A 20,217-nucleotide genomic window follows, 5' to 3' on the forward strand; every position below is an offset into this window, starting at 1 on the left:
TCCTGATCTCCCGTGTCTTCAGCTGCCAATCCTCTGTGCGTCTCTGATTGAGATTTCACTGCCGGCTGAAGTGTCCAGAAGCCTCCGCCAACCATCACCTCCCACCACACACTTTCTCTGGAGCTCGGTTATTCTTAGCTCGGCTGCGAGAGACTGTCCTTCCGGTCCTTCTCTTATTTATCCCAGTTTCTTGAATATTTAATGGAAAATGGCGATCTGCGCGCAGTCGTACGGTGTTTTCTGCCTCCTCACAATCCAAACTGTACTTATCATATGCGTCTCCACGCCGACAGACGGGACCCACCTCTTCCCCCAGCACTACACGTAAGTACCCTGCACCGTTTGGGGGATAAACCGGGGTGCGGAGCGCGGAACTAGGACAGGTGGCCCCGACAAGCCCGCACATGCTGCGCCGTTTACCTTGGTGCGCTGCTGTCCCTGATGTTCCAACACAGACGCAGTTTCCGTCTCTGATGCTGCGTTATGAGCCTCGCTATCATAAGCCCGTATTATTGTTCTCGCTGTTGTGGGCAGTGGCATTTAATACCCAAAGCCTTATTCAATTTGTCATAGTCAACAAGGAAACAGGCTACAGGGAGCATGCACAGGTGCCACTGGCGAGCCAAGCAGTCATTTATTAGAGCATCCAGAGAGATGAAAATGAAATGATAACAGTCGATGTGTTGTTTTGCTCTCACTGCATGGGGGAAGAATATCCCATTTACACATGATGGATGCGCTGAGCCACAGCGAGGCCAGTCTAAAAAGTCCTCCACTGGATGCTAAACACGCACCGTGAAAATCACTATCTCCATCCCACCGCAGGGTGCACCGATACTGGATGCCTTTGATTCAGAGACAAAACCAGTTAGATCATATCTCAGGAGCCGCGTTTTCAAAGCTTCAGGTGAAGTCCCTGCATCTCTCACCTCAACTCCAAAACTATTTGCTGTAGACTCTGCTCGGGGACAGATGGAGAGCCATGGCCGCCAGATTAATATCGGATCTTTTTTGCAGTCATCAGAGAGATTTCTAGTAGAAATTAAGACTCACTTAAGGCCAGTATCTCAGCGTTGGTTTCTCCAAGTGACCGCAGGCAGAGAAAGTAGTCGAGCGTGCAGCTGTGTGTGAACTATTGTTGGACTTCTTAGCGTACACCTGTTGGGAAATTGATTTGCAGCAACATATAAATTCAAAGCGCAACTTCCTCGAAGATGCCAACAATGCAACAGTTTCACCTTGAATGACACTGAAGCAGACTGAAACATAACGTCTGCACATGCAGCAGCTGTTCAAAGCAAGCTCGACAATAATCAGCGGGAGATGCTTTATCATTTATTTATTTATTCATTTTTTAAAGTGAACGTTCCTCCGCTCAACATTTCCAGACTTTACAATCCAGTAATAACACCCGTTGCAGCCAGAGTGCAACAGTTCCTCACTCCAGTGTGCGTGATGACGTGTGATCTGCTGTGAACATGATGTGTAGCCTGTAGTGATGATTAGTCAGTCAGGTTCACAGAAATGACGAGAATCTGAACGCTCCCTGGTGCATCCACCCGGTGATCGCTTGGAAATCTGTTGGGCTTTGTTGTTCCCGGTGGCCAAGGTGACTTTCAGAGCAAAATCACTTGTATTACTGATTGACTCAAAACTGCAATTAGCTGCGTAGTTGATTTGATGGCTTGAGGGCACCATGAAGAAAAGTCATGTGGATAATTTTGCTTCGCATGGCCGTGAAAATTATATTTACTGCATTTGAATATCGTCTGCTCAGCCAGTTATTGTTAGAAACTTGCAGCAATACATCCTCTACTTTTCCCTCGAAATACACCTCGTGTTGTTTCAAAAGTACTTTGTTTTTGTAATTATACTGGATCACAGTTACTATTTTAAGACAGTGTTAATCTCATGGCTTATTATTGTTCGAGCTTGCCAGCTCCGTAATTAATCAGATAAAAATAAGATAAATAGTCTGGTAATATAGTCTATATTCAGTCATCTCTTGGGTTTTAAAAACTGGGTTTTGTGTCACCCTCATCACTGTGCTATTTGCCAGAATTTGACAGTTACCTAATTGGGGAGCTGCTGTAGCTGTTTATCGGTTGTGTAGGCCTGACACACACACCCCGGGTGGAGCTTGTGTGTGTCTAGCTGAAGAAATGCGTCCATAAGAAAGGGCAGAATGTCCTCTCATTCATTTTGATAGCACAACGTATCATTTTTCTATAACTTGACAATTTAAAGGCTAGTCTAATGGCTAGTCTAATTTTCATGTAGTTATCATATTTCTCTCTCTCTCTCTGTGTGTGTGTGTGTATGTGTGTGTTTGAGTAGAGGAAAACAGTGAAATGATTTCCACATTTCTAAATTATGTGGAGGAAGCCTGTTTTGATAACCGCTCTGCTGATGGACGGATGCACAATCTTCTCTAGAAATGTAAAATATAACTGCTTACCGCTGTCTGTATGAAACTCAATTTCTCCTAGATTTTGTTGTTTCCACACATACGAAAATAGTCCACCTTTTGCCCTCAAAGATATTTCAGCGTCGCACTTGGAGCGAGAGATCCATTGCAGCAGAATGAACGTGGTGACAGTGTGTGGCTGACACGCAGGTCGTCCATCCAAACTCATTTCATCACATTTTCCGCTTTTCCACAGCGTTCCGCATAACATAAATCATAATACACAGGGGGGGAAAAAAGCCAACAAAAACACAGGTGGCAAATAGCAAAGTTTTAATACTACATCAGACTACAAGGAGCCAGAGAGCATCAGTCAGCTTTGTGGTCCACAGTGACAGCGTCTCTGTTTTTATGAGAGATCACAGCTTTCACAACACAGAAGGTCTCCAAAAAAGATTGAACACCGGACCTCAGCAGTGCATATAATTTACCCAACAAGCATCCTCTGATATCGCTGTGTTGTTACTGAATTAAAAGTGTTTCTCCCTTGATTTACAGTTAGTCCAACATGAATCTCAAGCCATCATGCGGCATTTTACGGAAGTGCATCGTGTCGTTAAATGATGTCAGGTCAGCTTCATGTGATCTTGCCTGCAGCAGGTCAGCCGTGTTAGGCTCCTTTTTGATGCCTGTCACTGCATCATGGATGTCAGTCTCCTCATTTCAGCATCGTCATTGATTAATACGTGGATATATGCTATGTAATGAAATAGATTCAGAAAATGAAAACACCAGAAGGGAGGAGTGCCGAGGCTGATGTGTATTAAGCTGCTCGATGTTTGCATGTTTTCTCAAGTATTGAAGGGATTGTGCTGTAGCAGTTTTTGTTAACTTTGTGAAAAAGACATCTCCACGTGAGCACGGTGTTACTATAATGTCACTGAATTACTACCATATTATCAGTTCCATCTGAGTGAGCTGATCAGGATTTACCTTGACCTGCTTGGCTGTAAAGTTCATGTGATAGCCAATATCATCCACCCCAAATATAGATGAAGTATTGCATCAAAATCAACCAACAGAAATACCAAAATGATTAAATCTGTATCCAATTTGAAATATTCTCGTGTTTGACTGGGTCACCATTGTGATGCTTGACCTCACCAAGCTTGCCCAGCTTGATGGTATGTGTGTGTTTTATATACATATAGCAAGACATAACGGTGAACCCTCTCACTGCATGTCATTCTGTGTGTGTGTGTGTGTGTGCGTGTGCGTGTGCGTGTGCGTGCGTGTGCGCGTGCGTGCGTGCGTGTGTGTGCGTGTGGAATGTAGACTAATGAAGTTGCGTAAGAAGTCTGCCTGGCTTGGGGCAGAGGTATTGTCCCTCACTGTTAGTATCACTGCATCCTGCTCGGCTCTGCTCTCACTGTAAGCTTGTTTTCATTTCATATCGAGGTGACCTTTTCATAGTCAGCGGCCTCTCCCCAGCGGTCCCGCTCTGCAAAGTCCTTTTGGAGGCCCTCTTGCTTTCTCTTAATCTTGTCCCTACAAACGCCAGCCAGTGTGCACGCTCGCGTCGGCTCTGCTGCTCCTCTCCGGAGGAGGCCCGCTCTCGGTGATTATGACGAGCGCCGTCGCTGCCTGGCAGATTTTGTGCAATTTGATAAATCCGTCTTCCCTCTTGTATTCCGTGCAAATCTGACATTTAAAGATGACATTTGTTTCTGTCATCATATTAAAAGACAAACGACTCTGTTGTGTTGTGCTGTTGATGCTAGTGATTAGCTATCTGCAGGCTGCTGAAAGGAAAAGGTTGGCATGGAGTCGCCCTCGAAAACCACATGACAGAATTTATTCATCTGATTGCTGAAAGCTTTTTTTTTTAGTGAGGATTGCTCGTTGGCCATGCATGTGGATTGTTCAGCATGCATCCAGGTTGGCAGGTTAACCCCTGCTGCTGCTTTAAAATGATCTAGTGAAAATCTTGATCCATTAAGTCATTTGTTACTTGCTGGGAGATATACAGTGATGAGCTCGAGCCGTTTGATCTCTTAATTCCAAACTTGGCTCCGTCTAATGGGAGATCAGCTCCTGCTTAGGGTGCATTTCTGTCAGACCTGAGCAGTTTTATTGCAGAGCCGCTGATCCCAGCCGAGCCAAGACGGGCACGTTCGCCGCCAGTCTTGCCAGGGCCGACCAGATATTTGCAAGATGTGATTGGGGGGGTGAAGGTGCTGATGACTAACCCAGACATTAGCAGAGGGAGGACAGGGATACTTCCAGATATGGATCTGGATAAGGGGAGAGTTGGCAGGTGGACAACAGCAACAGAGACCCACAAAGATGGGGAATAGACCCTTTGTGTCACACTCTCTTACGGAGACACTCACACTCAATGGCAGAGAAACGAGTGCTCGTGTGATGACATGTTCAGGTGATCATGTTGAGTGATGCAAATTGAAAATTAATTAATTAATTTTATTTTCCAGAATGATTCACTGGGCTGGGCGCATTGAAAAGGAGCTGGAAAAGGTCCTGCAGCACGTCACCGGAACTCAGCAGATGAGATCGGTAAGTTGACGTCACGCTTGCATGTGACGCGCCACATTTTCCTGCATTTGTAATCAGTAAGATTTCACTGGGCCTGGTTGCACAATATAAGCTGTGACGCTGTGTGTGTGAGGCAATGTGTTTGTATGAGCAATGCAAAAATGTTGATATTGTCGTTAATGTGCTTTTAAAAGCAGTTTCCCAAAAAGTTCATTTCCTTGAGCCAAATGTCACTCCTGATAATTCTGGACTTATCAGTGTGAAATCAGTGTTTTAAAGTGAAGATACACTGAAAACACTCTCAGCAAAGTAACAAAATGTTTTGTTTGTTTTAAGAAGTGTAAGATTTTAAAGTCATAACACCAAATGACTTGTTAAGACGGACACATTTGGCAGAATATAGTGTTGGTTGTTTGTGTCTGCATCCTTGTATGAGGCTGCGTTTTACACGTGTCTGTCTTGTGGTGGAGCAGATGGTTGAGCAGAGTGTGATTGACACTGTTTCATTATATTTCTGCCATGTGCGCATGTTCACCGTGCTTCCAGGGTTTGTAATGCACCCTGAGATAAATGCTTCATCATTGCTGTATGGGTGAGTGTGATTCATCCAGCCGGTACGCTGCCTGTGGCAGCTTTAATGCTAGCAGGAACAGTGGTTAGTGTGATGGCTGTTGGTATGGTGGCGACATTGATGGATCCCAGAGAGGGGGAAGTGAGTTGACAGGGATTGCGCTGGTTTAAAGGTTAATGACCATTAGTGAATATCAGGCAGACACTCAGACTGCATGATGGAGATGGTTGATTTTTAGCACTCATCCTGTGTAAACAGAACAAAACTGAGAATGTTCATCCATCAAAATAGCTGCCTTTTGCAGTTTGTGCAGTTTTTTTTTTCATTCTTCCCACTGACCATTGAGCACTGAGATTTCTGAAAGGCAGTAGACTTCTAAAATAATGTTGCTTATGGTTTAAGGGTGCAGCCATATTGTTACTGTCTAAAAAATAAATCTGTATCCCCAAAATGTCATTATCTCACAAACTGTGAAAAACAGTCTTGCTTTAAATTGGCAGCAGTGCATTTTTGAGGTAACCCAAAGACTTTCTGAGAGGGGTTTAAGAGCCAAAGAGGAAAGAGAATTTTCATCCTTCAACTTAACTTAAACTTCAATAAAATCGCTGCACTTGAAGAGGCATTGTTTTCTCCAGAAAGTCCCAGTATGTCTCCTGTTAAGGTCTACTTTTTCAACCACCTTTTCTATGAGATATATGACACAACTATTCTACATGCAGCCTTTGGTAGTGGTTATTTTCACATTTAAATGCTGCAACTAAGGTTTTGTTTTTCTTGCTTTTTCACCTCTTTCATACATCTGCTGATTATTTTCTTTAAAAAAATGATTTGACTGATTTAACCATCACATAAGATGAGGAAAAGTAGCAAATCACGACAAATGTCAAGCTGGAACTGGAGAAGGTTTCATGTTTGTGCTTGAAAAAAAGTTGCTGATTAATTTAATTCCTGCCAGTCGACAATCGATTAATTGAATAATTGTTTCAACGCAATGGTTTTTAGAAGTGCATAATAGAGATATGATTTAGATATTTTACGGTGTCTCTTGACTGCTTGCTATAAAACTTTGGTGTGCACAGCTGATGGATCGTGAGCTTAATGAGACCTCCAGCTGAGATGTGACGTTGACATGACGTTAAGTGCTCAGTGGGCTTTGAGTTCTGTGGGTTTAAACTAATTTACATTACATGTTGCTGAAGTTTTCCTCTGTGGGCCAAACCCAATGAAGCCAGTCACACTCAAAAAAACACAACACTACATCCGTCCCAGTTATGTCTTGTGTGGGGTGCCCACATGGCTATGTGTGCATGCGTGTGCTGTCCTGACTGTGTGCGCAGAGCGGTTGTGAAAGAACATTTATCACGGCCCCAAACAGGAGTCGTCACAGGGTGTGCTAAATGGCCCAGCATGCCTAGAAAAGCCATTTTCTAAATGGATGCCTCTCTCTATACGTGTGTCTGATAGAAATCTTCCCAGGGCTATGCCGGCTGGTAACAAGATTGCCTCCCTCTGCGCCCCCTTCCTCTTCATGCGCAGTTTATTCTCATAGACAAAAAAGAAAAAAAAAAACGTAAAGTGTGTGCAAATTATTTTTGAGTTTGTCTTACATGGAAAGAGACAAGGAAGTAAGTTGAATGCAAGGTGGTCTTTTCAGCTCCTTTCTGTCGAGATTTTATTTTTTCTGAGAGGCCAAGACAGGGCAGCAGAAAAATAGCTGAATATGTTTTGAATTGGTCGACTTACGAGACAACACAGAGATATGCACTATGTCGTAAAACTCAAGTTATTTCCATGTAAATCATGTAAAATCAAATTCTAATATATTCTGCCCAGGTTTGGTCAAGATGTTATTCTCCCCCGGGGGGAGTGAAAGGAAAATCGAGGGTGAATGATGTGTCGGAGGAGTTGGAAGTTGGGAATGGAGGAGTGTGGAGCGCGGATAGACAAGGAGAGTGGGCGGCTTTTAGAGCGAGGGGGGTGGGGAGTGGGGAGTTGGGGGGGTTGGAGAGAGAAGGGATGAAGAATGGCTTGACAATTGAGATGGATGTTCAGGCGGTTTTGTGTGTATATTTATAGTCAACTACTTAAGATGGATGAAATGATAGAAGGGAAAGACGAGAATTGGTAAATTTAAATGTGAGCAGACGGATGCTGTTTATAGTCCTTATCCTCCTCATTATCCTGTGTGCTGCTGTGTTTGATGTGTTACAGTATGTGGTGATGAGAGGCGGCGGTGGACTCTGGCATTGTTTCCATATCCTCGGGCTTATTCACAACGATTTTAATAGGCACATATGAGCAGTGCGCCCTCGCCCACGTAATGTCATTACAGTGATTTGATGGTTTATCAGACACACGGACAGATATTATTACAATGTACATATTCAATCATCAGGTGGTCACACATGTCCGCTGTGTCTGCTCGTACAACTGTAGTGGAAAAAGTATTCAGGTAAGAGTAGCAGATCTTTAAAATCTTAAGTAAGAAGTATTATCAGCTCAACTTACCACCATGATTTAAAAAAAAAATTGGATGCTTGTTTTACATTAGTAAAACAGAATGTGATGATTTGCTAATCCTTTTTGACATACTCAACTAAAAACTGTCGACAACGACAATATATTTCATGTTTGACCTCATCAACTTCATTGATTTTTGTAAATATATACTTTATTCTGGATTTGATGCAGCAACACGTTTCAAACACGTTGGTAGAGGAGCAACAAAAGACTGGGAAATTTGTGGAATGCTCAAAAAACACCTGTTTGATCATTCCACAGGCAAACAGGTTGATTGGTAACAGGTGATAGTATCATGATTGGGTTTGAAAGGAGCATCCTGGAAAGGCTCAGTCGTTCACAAGTGAGCATGGAGCGAGGTTCATCACTTTGTGAACACATGATTGTATGAAGGATGTCACTACATGGACTCAGGAACACTTTGTAAAACCGTTTATTTGAAAATGATTGCTTTCTGTTTTTTATGCAGGTTTTTGTAACTTTATGTAACTTTTTTTGGATTTGGGGTTGTATTCAAAGTATTAAAAGTAAAAGCACTCATTCTGCAGCAGAATAGCCCCAGTGGCTGATGTATTATCATATATAACATTATTAGATAGTTAATTCCAGTGAGTCGGTATGGAAGTGGCCTTTTAATTGTTGGAGCTGGTGGAGGTGGAGCTAGTTTTAGCCACTTATCTATATAAAGTTTAGTAGTTAGTCCAATGGCTCCCAGCCTAGGGCTCAGGCTGAATCTGAAGGGTCAGAACATGATTAATAGGCTAGGATTCATTTTTTTTCCGGACTTTTCTCTAATCTTTGCTTTTTTTGTGAACTATTTGACCTCTTTGGGCCTTGAGCTGCTAATTTAAAATGAAACCATCTGAGACGTTTAAAGGGGAAATCTCATTACGGTGGTGGAACAACTAAAAACTCAGACATCTGAAACGTGACAAGGGGCCCCAGTTCACTGCTGCTTTTTTTGTAAGGAGTCATAGGCCAAAGAGGCCGGGAACCATTGGTTTAATATTTAATAATACATTGATTTTTACAAATTCATCAAATTATTTTAATGTAAAATCTTAATCTGTAAAGTAACTAGTTACTGTAGCCGTTAAATTAATAGTTTCTTCTGCAATATAGCGGAGTAGAAGTATAAAGCATAAAGTAATACTCAAGTTAAGTACAAGTACCTCAAGAATTTACTTCAGTGCACTACTTGATATACTTTCCACCATAGCCTCTTATTGTACACACACATATGCACATAAAGTAACTGCAATTTCCACTGCTTCAATTCAGCAAGCCTATTGAATGGCGATGCCGTGCAACATATGTTCAACTCTCTCAAATTCATTTCAATAAGAAGAGTCTAATCAGCATGAATAATTTAGCGTGGTACACATGGCTGCTCCCGAACCCCTTGGTTCTAGCCTGGCACTTTACAACCATGCACTGAGGATCTGTCTGCCCCGCTCCACGCCCTCTCCTCTTGCTGTGCACTGCTCTTGATTACTGGAAACCCGAGAGCGACGCTGGTCCAGATCAATATTCTGACATGTGGAAGCAGGGCAAAAAGGCAGTTAATGTGAGTGGGATTCATCAAGTTCTCAGATGAGCTTAAATTTTATATCTGACCGAGTACGTTTTTTTTGCTCCCTTTCCTTCGCTTTAGCTCTTCACTCTGTGTGTCTCTCTCTGTGCCGTGTGGTCAACACTACATCAGAAGGCCCGCTGACCACATGCTGGCTGCAGGTTTATCTCAGTTCAACACAGACCTTCTTGCCTCTAGTGCAATGACTCTGTGTGTGTGTGTGTGCGTGTGTGTGTGTGTGTATGTGTGTGTGGAAAAAGTCTTCTCCTTCGTCGTTAACATCACTGAAGCCTCTGGTTCAATTTGATGTGCACAGGTATGTTTTTATGACATGGGGGAGATGTCGTATGCAGGCTGAACACAATTCCAAATGTCTCTCGTGCTTCTCCAAACCTCCCTCCTGCTTCCTAGAAAAAGGAGGTTGCTCAAGGCCAAGACAGCTGGCCCCAACAAACAGATATCTCTATAAAGTGCACTGGTGGATTTACTCACTATCGCTGACTACAGAAATTTCCAATAATCTGTCTCAAATGCCCAGCGCTATACTAGACATCACCCCTGCTCTCACTCCACAACCCCCGCTCCTCACTTTCTACAGCTGATGTCAGCTTCACCACCACCACCCCCCACCCACCCACCCCCCCCTCAGTGTGCTGGACGATGATGTGAGGGCTGATCAGTGCCATTTGTTTCTTGATTTAATAGCTCCTTATGCCTGCAGGCAGTTTACAGGAAGACTTGAAGGTCCCTCCTCCCACCATGAGCAGTTGCCTTTAAAGGAGAGAAAGAGAGAGAGTGCTCAGGCCTCCTCTCTCAGCTCTCCTCCCTCCCCTCCCCTTCCCCTTCCCCTCCATCTTCTGGACTGGACCTTACACAACAGCAGCTTGTTATCTGGCTGTGTGAAACATCACAGGCTATTTCTGCAGGATAGATAGTTTACGCCCTGGCTCCGGTTTTCTCTCCTGCCGCCTTGTCTTAAGTATCCCTGAGTCATTGTGTAACACGTATCAATACACACCTCGGTTTACTCTTATTGAGGTCTTTAATTTAAAATTAATGAGTAAAGAATGGCTGCTACTTTAGCACATCAGCAGCAGCAAACCTTGGACAGTCTGGACACTGGAGGTAAAGTTTCTCAGGCAGACATTAGAGCCTGATTCTGTTCTGATTCAGGAGGATTCTCCGCTTTACTTAAAGCTATAGTTTTTTTTTTTCTTAAAATAGTATATCCATGTGTCCTTTTTCCATCAGAAAACACACTTCAATTCTGACAGATAAGAGGCTGGGAATCATTTGGTACTGATGAACCTTTTTGGTACCAAACTTTGAGAAATATGAAGCATTTTTCTGCAGGACTGTTTTGATTTAAGTAACTTTGCTCAAATGAAACTGTCAAAAATCTTATCATCTAAAACTGGCAGAATGTTGATTTATATTCAGAACTCTCTTGTCAATGAATGAGCAAACGAGATTGTGAATCTCACCAGACATTTGATGCCAGCTTTCAGCAATTGACAGTCTTCAGTACTCAGTGCTAAGTGGGTGTTCTGACCGAAGGCTGGAGCAAGGAGCTGCGTTGGTGGGGGCGTGTTGTTTCAGGTATTGGTGAGACAGTAAAATGCAATTCAGAAAGTCCTGTTTGAGTAATAGTTTAATGCATTTGAAGGCTTATTAGAGGCCAAAACAGCTGAATGTTATGATAAAAATAAAGTGAGATTTATTGGTCCCTAAAATTTCTAATCACCAAATCCTGAGGATACATGACAATCAGAAATAAGTTGTGCAGCCTTGTTTCTCAGTCCATTTGTGTGTCCTCGTGGATGTACTGTCCAAGAATTAAACCTAGCTGCGCTCCCATTCAGACATCCCAGTTGCTATTCCCACGAGAGAGGGGTGTCATTAGGGTTGTGAGAGTTTAGACATGGTCTGTTAGCGGACCACTCTTTGTTTAGTTTGACACCCTTGTGTAAGCCACGGTGGTGTGCCAACTCTAGCATTACCCGTGTTTTTACCCCAAACAAAAACAAAATCAAACACACAACAAAATAACTGTGGACATGAGAGGCACATAAAACCAGTAGCAAGTAGTGTGTGAGCTGGTCAGGACCATTACTCCCAGCCTTAGACTCCCCTGGGCTGACAGGAGAACAGAGGGGCACACAAACACAATGTATTCATTTTTCTGCCTTTTTATTGGTTTTCTGACACTGGGGAAGGTTACAAGGATTCCTCAGCTCCCCGGCTTGATGGCCTGGCACTGGTTGCTGGTGTTTATATAAATGAAAATACATATATCTGCAGAGCGCAGCCCTGCATGCAGATATCCCCGGGTTGGTGTTAGAAGGAATTACTTGAAATGGCTTTGCAATAAGAATGTGACAGTTCAGAAAAAGAAACCAGATTATATAGTGTCAGTGCCCTGTCTCCAGTTTCGTAGTCTGTTTTTTTTATTTTTTTATTTTGTGACCGTAAACGCTGCTGATATTTTACCCAACATGTAGAAAAAGTTTTTGTTGTGCTGAACTTCTGCAAAACCTCTAGAAAGGTAACATATTTTATTTGAATTTGAACTGAAAATGAACTGCTAATCTTATAATGATAGATATTTCAAATTAATGGATTCTGTTCATCAGGTAATACTGTATATCATCTTAGTTCAGACATATTTTATTTTATAAATGCCAGCAGACTTGTCAGATTCAAGATATCGTTGCCTTGAAACCAAAGTGCTATGTTTTTTTTTTTTAACATTTTTTAATTTTTGTAATGTTTTTCTAGCCTTCTCCAGGTTTTACCTGCTCTATGTCAGTGTAGAGCCAGCTGGATGAAATCAATAATGCAGGCTTTAAACACACAGTGCCACATGGCCCATGCTGCTTGTTCAGGGTTTTTGCGTCATCTCTGGACACATTTTAGAACATGTTGCAGTGTGTCACCGTGCATGTACTCGTTGAGTCCGTTGCAGTGAATTACTAGGATGGAGCTGTAAAGGCCCACCGGGAGGAAACAACCCCTTAAGTGTCGCCACAGAACAGACAGAAATGGCCGGACTGTCTGAATCTCACTGATGTTCCCTGTGGTGCATTTGGGGACTGCATTCGTGTAACTAATTGTTGCTCGATGAATTTGAGGAAAACAAAAAGCGATGCATTTATGTTACCAATGGCTTTTTGAGAGAAAAGAAGGCCTTGCACTTGTTTAAATGAAGACAATATGGCATTATGTGTCAAAATAGGATTAGAGGTCTGCTAAAGCTCCAGCCCTGTCAGAGGAAGATGCTTTATTTTGCCTACGCTGCAAATCTTCTCTCCTTGTCTCCGTCTAGCAACGCTAGTATTTGCAGAGTGTGTGCGCGCATGCTTGTGTAATTTCCAGCCGTCTTCTGTTTGATGTTTCAGAGAGGGCATTACCTGTCTTTGGTACTATCTGTGCTTGACGGAGAGAAAAAACTGGGTACAGTTCCCTGAGTGGGTTGCAGTGGTAATGTAGAGTGGCGTGATGCCCTAGAAAATTCCAGGTGTGAAGTGCTTTATTCATTCCACTGCAGAGGGAGAGCATCTCTATGTGTGAAGTGGTAGGTGTGACGTTTATTTTCCATTGTGAACAAAACGTATTTAGTTTTTTTCAGGGCTGTTTGTGTGTGCATGCGAGAGAGGTTGGGTGTGCGCTGAAGTCTCAGAGGTTTTGTCCTCCTCTTCTTCTCTTCCTCCTCCACCTGCACTGGTCTGTGATTGATTGGTCACAGTTCTGAATAACTTTAATTGGCTTGCCTCGGCAGTGGGTGGTTCTCAAATGCCGAACTACTGTGGAAGTCCCAGAAAAGCGTTTTAATTTTTGATCATGTAGGCAGTAAGGACTCTCTACTGCCATCTCAGAGAGGTCTTCAGAAGTGCTACCTACATCTTTTTAATTCTGCAGATCGTAGTGCCGTCTGCCTCGTTCTCTCTCTCTTTCTCTGTAAAATCTGGAAGAGAAGCTCCCCCCTCCCTCCACAATCCATCCGCCCCCTTCTTTGGCTTCGAACTGGACTCTCTGTCATCTCTGCCTCTGGCCCTTTTCCCAGGGCGCCGTTGTTTGATGGGATTTGTGCTCCACCACTACAATTGCTGCGTTACACTTATACGCAGGCATGTGCATGCATGTGCACATATATTTGCAAACACAAACAGCTCACTCATACAGTAGAGCAACCCTGTCTCCTAGAAATGACATTTACATGCCACTAATTTTCGACAGCAAGTACATGTAGAGAAAAACGTATTGCCATTTGAATTAAGATTTTATCAACATAATGAGGAAATTAACTGGGTCCTGTTGCAAAATGTTCACACTGACCTTATCTGTCAAATGTATTGCAGCAATTGAAACATGATAAATGTTTTCATGGTAACATTTAGGCATGCATTACTTTTACTTTGCCAGCGAACTTACAGTAGTCCAGACAGCAACTAGGTTTCTGTGAAAATATGTGGCAAAACACTTTTTTGCCATGTTGCTTGTACTGATAGAATCACAACTGTGCTTCATCAGTTACCATCAGTTTTAAATCAAACAAGGACATGACAGTCTGCTGTTGCTCTTTTTTGACCATCAAAACCCACAGACCCTCAAGAGTCTCATACATGCTGGCTAGTATAAAATAGCAGGATGTAGTAAAAGGCCTGAGACTCGACATCACACATTAGACTGATTAGAGACAAAGAGAACATCATTACCTCCCTGTATGTGTTATTTCACAGTCAAATTGAAAGATAATGAAAAACATTTCCATTCTACCAACCGATATTACCGTTGGTATGTGAACCAATAAAGCATGCTGTTAATGCTGCTGTGGTTTGCGTCATTTTAGTTATAGCTGCACTTTCAAATGGGTTTAAAAGTATGCTACCTCAAAACCAAATCAATGACTAGTTCTTACATGAGCTCATTCTGTATATTCATGGAAACGGTAGTTGGCTCTGCATAACCAACAGCTTGTCCAGTAAACTGAAATCCATGTGCAGAGTTGGTTTATTAGTAATTCTGGCATTCACCCTTACTTTTTTCTCTCACCAGTATAGATGTGTCGGTCCATTCCTGTTAAATATGACATTTCTATTTAAATTAGCATCAGTGCTGTGATTACCACCACTCAGCATATATTTGTAAATGACACAGTCTGTAATTGAATTCAAGTATAGGTGTAATTATACACTGTATAGGTGAAACTTTGAAGGCTGCAGATCTTTGGGGGGAGCAGAAATCAATCATACAAGCGTTTGAAGGAAAAAAAGACAAATATTTGATGAAGGCTACTGAGAATCACTCAGATATGTTTTGTACGTGAGAGTTAAAATTTCATTCTGTTACTGCAGTATAGCTGCAGTGTCTGTTTTACATAGGCATTGTGTGTATAAGCCAGCAGTCTGTTTTTGCCTACAGGCAGCTTAGCTTCCATTGTCATGCGGACGTGGATTGCACGTGAGTGAATGTTAGGGATGCTCAAGAGTTAAATCCTGAAGAGTGCAATTGAGAAAGACTCCCTGACACCATAAAATTGAGCCTTCATTGGTGTTTTGGTGCTGTACAGTATGTTGTATGAACTGAGGCATTTTCTGTGTGTTTGGATTCATGTGCCTGCACGAGTGGTCTCTTGAGTTGTGTTTTTATGTGTGTGATGATTACAACTCGTGCATACGCGCCCACGCCCGCGTATATGAACGTGCTGGCGTGTGTTTGTGTGAACTCTGGACCACCAGCTCATTTCACACACAGACAGACATCAAAGGCGGTTTGAATTAACCCTGCGTGTCGGGGCCGCTCTGCATGCCATCCGCAATTTCACATCTCTGCCGCTCCAGCAGCACCAAACTTACATGGCCCATTCATATTGAAATGAACAGATGGAGTTTTGCCATGCACCGAATCGCCATCCTTCACTGAGAGAAGATAAAACTTCAAAAGAACAGAGATACATTCGGATCTGTTTGCAGGTGGTTAGTCTGTGTGTCGTCGCTGCTGAAGTGAAGGTGTTCCGTGTCTCTGTGAAAGTGTGGGCAAAGTGCAGGTATCATGTTTTTCTTATTAAAGCAAGTCAATTGTGTTTCCATTACAGCCCTCTTGCAAAAGCCGGCTCCCTTTCTCCTTGATGAGACACCACAGAAATGATATCATGGTGTCACACACACACACACACACACACACACACACACACAGACACATACACACACACACACACACACACACACACACACAGGTACACACATCAAAGCATATGTGCTTCACCTCTTTTAACTTGCTTTTAAATCCAAAACAGGAAGCTGTGGCCCCACCATATTGTTTGCTTGTCTGTCCAAATTGGGTTTTTTGATTGTTTTGACTGGAGAGCGTTACCTCTCCCTTCGCCTCCAAACACTCATTTTCACATTTTCACCCCATCATGGCAGCTAATTTAATTTTATATTGTATTTATTGATCTGGCCTACTTCAATTTCCTGCAGCGGCGTGATTCTGTTGCGCGATGAAAGCAATAATGTAGATGAACAGGCGACGATGGCGAGTATGGTAATGGTGATGAAGAGTGTGATGATGATAATTTCTGTGGGTGATTGTGATTGCGATGAGTTGTATGCTGATTAGAGCAGTGTCTGAAGATGGCTGGGGTCGCTGCAGTGTAGGTGAAGCCATCAGCTGCACTGTGTAGTTTTTAATATCCCCGAGCCATCAGTAGGCCGCCATGACGGCTATTCAGTGAACACATTCATATTTCATTACTCTGGCCTCTCACCTCTCCTCCCCCTGGTGGCCTCTTATTGTCTCCTCCAGAGGTTGTTCAGTAATCCACCGAGACCTTACTTCATCCTACTTTGTTACCTGCACCTACACACATACGCACTCAGATGTAAGTGCTATAGTAGGAAGTCTTTTGTCATGGTTATTTGGCATACACTTACCGGTTCTATGATGGTTAAATTTAACTGTGCATATGACCGCTGTTAATACAAAACCACCCACATACTGTATGCATGCCCCCCTGCACTTGTATTTACAGTATTGTGTGGAAGCACGCTGGCACAGCAGGGTTAGTGACACTGACACACAAACACAAGCAAATAGCTGTTGGATTAAACTGTGTAAAACAACAGCTCTTTAAACAAAATCTCCTGCCTTTTTTCCATTGAACATATGGACATTTTGTATTTGTCATGTGTGGATCACTTTTCAAAGTACAGCCACACCAAAAACAACACATTGCGCCTGAAGGCGGCGCTAGAAGCACAGTCTGAATAGGGAATTTGTGGTTGAGAGTTCGTTTTTGACCTTGGAAACAGCAGTTGACAAAGCAATCTAAACTCAGGGTACACTTATTTACTTCTTGTCCCTGAGCTTTCAGCTGTATCACACACATCTTAAAAGACTTAAAACAGCTGAAGAGCCATCCAGTGTCGCACAGACAAATGTATGAAGCAAGTTTGGTTTATATGTTTACAAAATTTTAACATGTGGAGCTACAGTGTGATGTTTATGTCCTTTAAACTTCCCTAATTCACTTACTTGCCACAAAGTTTTATCAAGCTTAACTTGTCAGTCACCATCCTGTGGGGAACTACTGGCACTCGGACTCCTGACTTTGTTGATGAAGACTATTTAAATTGGAGTGGGTCGAATGAAGCTGAGCCGTTAAAGACTTCTGATGTGGTGGAAAGCTCTGGAGTGTGCTCGTATGGTAAGGGGACATTGAGCTGAAATTGATATTTAATGGACAGGAATTCTAAAGTTTGTGCGCATATGAAACCAAACTTACTTCATTAATTGATTAAATTGATAAAAGTAAGACCGTTTGTTGCTAGTATATGGATCATCATCCATTTTAAATCTTTACAAAAAGGAATTTTCCCCAAAACTCATTTGTACTTTCAACCTCTCCACAGCAAACTTGCCGCACTCAATTGGAGTGACAGTATTTATAAATAGTACATAATCTGTTCGTACTGGATAAAGACTATCGCTGCCAATAACCAATAAATATACGCAAGCGGCATATCTTTGCACTTAGTCACCCAAGTGATTAAGTTAATGACACAGCTGAGTGCAAATCATGTTGAGTCCCTTTCTGCAAATAAATTTTAGAATTAACCAACGATTTGGCACTAATGATCCATTACCAACCATCATTCAAAATTTAAGATCATTCTGATATCTGAAGGAGGACGTGACCTACCACATACAGACTTGTCACTCAGAGGTGCTTTATAAAGTTTGGCACTTGTGTCAGGACCTTTACTGTATATGTCAAAAGGCATTCATCCGTTACGGGGGCTCATGTGTTGTGCTGTTTTTAGAGTCATGCAGAAAGCAATTATAGGCTTGCGGAGTTAGTTTCAGAGTCATTTCTAGTGTAATTTATTTATGCATGTCAATAAAATGGTTATGATTCATTGCTTATAGGGTGGCATTTTAGTAAAGACCTGTCCCACAGTTCTTGCACCCTACTGAAGCAAACATTTGTCTCAGCCCATAATGAAGGCTTGCTGTAAATTCTTACTCCTATGAATTATTCATTTGCACTCAGCTGAACTGATCTAGGTGCGTTTGTACATTGTGTGCGTGCGTGTGTTTGTAGCTGCTCCAGATAAAGATGACGTTGCTGGTCTGCAGAGCAGGAAAAGGGATAAAGCTGTTTGTATTGGATAGGATTTAGCGTCAAATAAGGAGGATAAATAGTCCATCCAGGACTGATTGAGCCTCATAATGTAATACGGACCCAAGGATACAAGAGCGTAGCGAGGGCTATGTGTGTGTGCCTGTGTGGAGCTTAGGTGCATGTTTGTGTACGTGAGAAAAAGATTCAGTCACAGTCCTATCACAAGGAAGGAGACATACAGTATGCATAGTGGCAGTGAAATCCCTTTTTTGCTTGCCAGTGTGGTGTATTTGTGAAGAGATCCTGGCACTGAAGGTGGCTCAGGAATATGTCTGTATGTATCGGGGGTTGGAACAGTCTCATCTACCAATGATGTAAACCCTGCATAGCCTCCAGGGTCTGCAATGTTAAATTCACTGTTAAATGTGTGGAGTTGTAAAGCCTCCTGCTGGGACTCCTCTCAGCACCTCGGCTCCACCAACAAGACCAGCCGACATTAGCTCATGACACTCATACATGCAAACTGCACTCTGACTCGGTGGGCCACACTCACTCCAAGGTTGATTCACTCTTACTTCAGCTGCCCTTATTACCTTTTTATAACTATGTCTACACATGTCTATTTTCAAACTGGCTGCCAGTCGCTTGCTTTTCTATGGCTCTTATGCCGGTAAGATACGGTCGACTATTGTCTCAAAAGGCATGTGTCTAATGCAGTTAGAGTCTCTCTGTATCCAGTTGACTGCTGCACTCAAATTAGCAGCTTTTAGTCACAGCTCTCTGTGTGACTCAACAGCCTCTGTGTGAGTTGATAGCCAAGGCTGAGGTCAACTGTGCACTTCTCGCTCTGTGTATAACGACATATTTTAATATAACTTGCACTGCAGAGATGCTGAAAGAATGCATTCGTTTGTCAGCAGACAGTTTTTTCTTGTTGTTTGGAATAATGTGGGGACTTCAACCCATTCAGAATCCAATTCAAATCCACTTTGAACTACTTAAGCTTCTTGCTTGGATATCACTCATAATGTCACCACTGTTCTTTTGCACTTACTTGGAGGTTGGATTCAACCATGGCTATTGCAACACCAAGGCCAAATAATGTACAATAACAAGTGTATGGATTATACAGAAGAATATACTTATGGGAAATGGAACACTTAATCGTTTAATATTTTAAAACCTTTCAATCATGTAATGTATAGATAGTGTATATAAAGCCTACATTCATAAAGATCTATTAGTGTGTGTTTTGATAGGCCTGTTTCCTGGATAAGAATTCAGGAAAACAGCATAGTTGGCAGCTATGCCAGCGCTTGTCCTCAACACGACTGGGAAAGTACCATGCACCCTTAAAAGAGTGTGGTCACTGTTACAGTGAATGAGCATGAGTTAGTCCTGAAAAAAAGAGTTCAGTTCTGCATTGGGCTTTGTGCAGCCGATTCTGAGCAGGGCACTACAAGCTCCAACACCAAGAGATGTGTTGTACACAAAATGATCATTTGCAACACAACAGAACAAAGAACAGAAAGAGATGAACGGTGAAGCCAGTAGAAGTGCACATCAAGCATAAAAACACTCCTCCTCCTCCTGATAATGGCTTAGGAAAAAAATATTTAACTTTCGATCTCTTTATGTGAGTGTTAGCTTCAGTATTTCAGACTACTCATAGTTGTTGGCATATGAATGGTGTCAGTTAGGGGTACTTATAATTTTATATCATGGTATAGATCACTGTATAGTAATTGTACTGTAAATTCAATAAAGATTTTTTTTTTGAAAATGGAAGCTTTAAGGTTACAAATGAGAACAACAGAGATGCAATAGAAGTGCATTATTGACACCAACTGTGACATCACGTGAGAATGTGGTAAGTAAGTCTGCTGCCCAAATCATGTGACCTTGCGAGGCAGCTGGGTTGCTATATTGCGCTGCTGCCCCGAATATATCGCAGAAACACTAAAGCCGTT

The 20,217-nt window shown here is 42.4% G+C and overlaps 1 protein-coding gene across 1 annotated transcript in view; it reads left to right on the plus strand.

Annotated features, from left to right (window-relative positions):
* The first annotated feature begins 208 nt into the window (after nucleotides 1–208).
* The window catches only part of cacna2d2a (calcium channel, voltage-dependent, alpha 2/delta subunit 2a), a 139,083-nt gene continuing 119,074 nt past the window's right edge, over nucleotides 209–20,217 (plus strand). The window contains exons 1-2 of the mRNA XM_041944403.1: nucleotides 209–324; nucleotides 4,900–4,981. Of these exons, the coding sequence (XP_041800337.1) occupies nucleotides 209–324; nucleotides 4,900–4,981 (198 nt within the window). The remainder of the gene's footprint in view (nucleotides 325–4,899; nucleotides 4,982–20,217) is intronic.

This window comes from Chelmon rostratus, chromosome 2 (genome assembly GCF_017976325.1).
Source record: "Chelmon rostratus isolate fCheRos1 chromosome 2, fCheRos1.pri, whole genome shotgun sequence".
In the NCBI taxonomy this organism is placed as follows: Eukaryota; Metazoa; Chordata; class Actinopteri; order Chaetodontiformes; family Chaetodontidae; genus Chelmon; species Chelmon rostratus.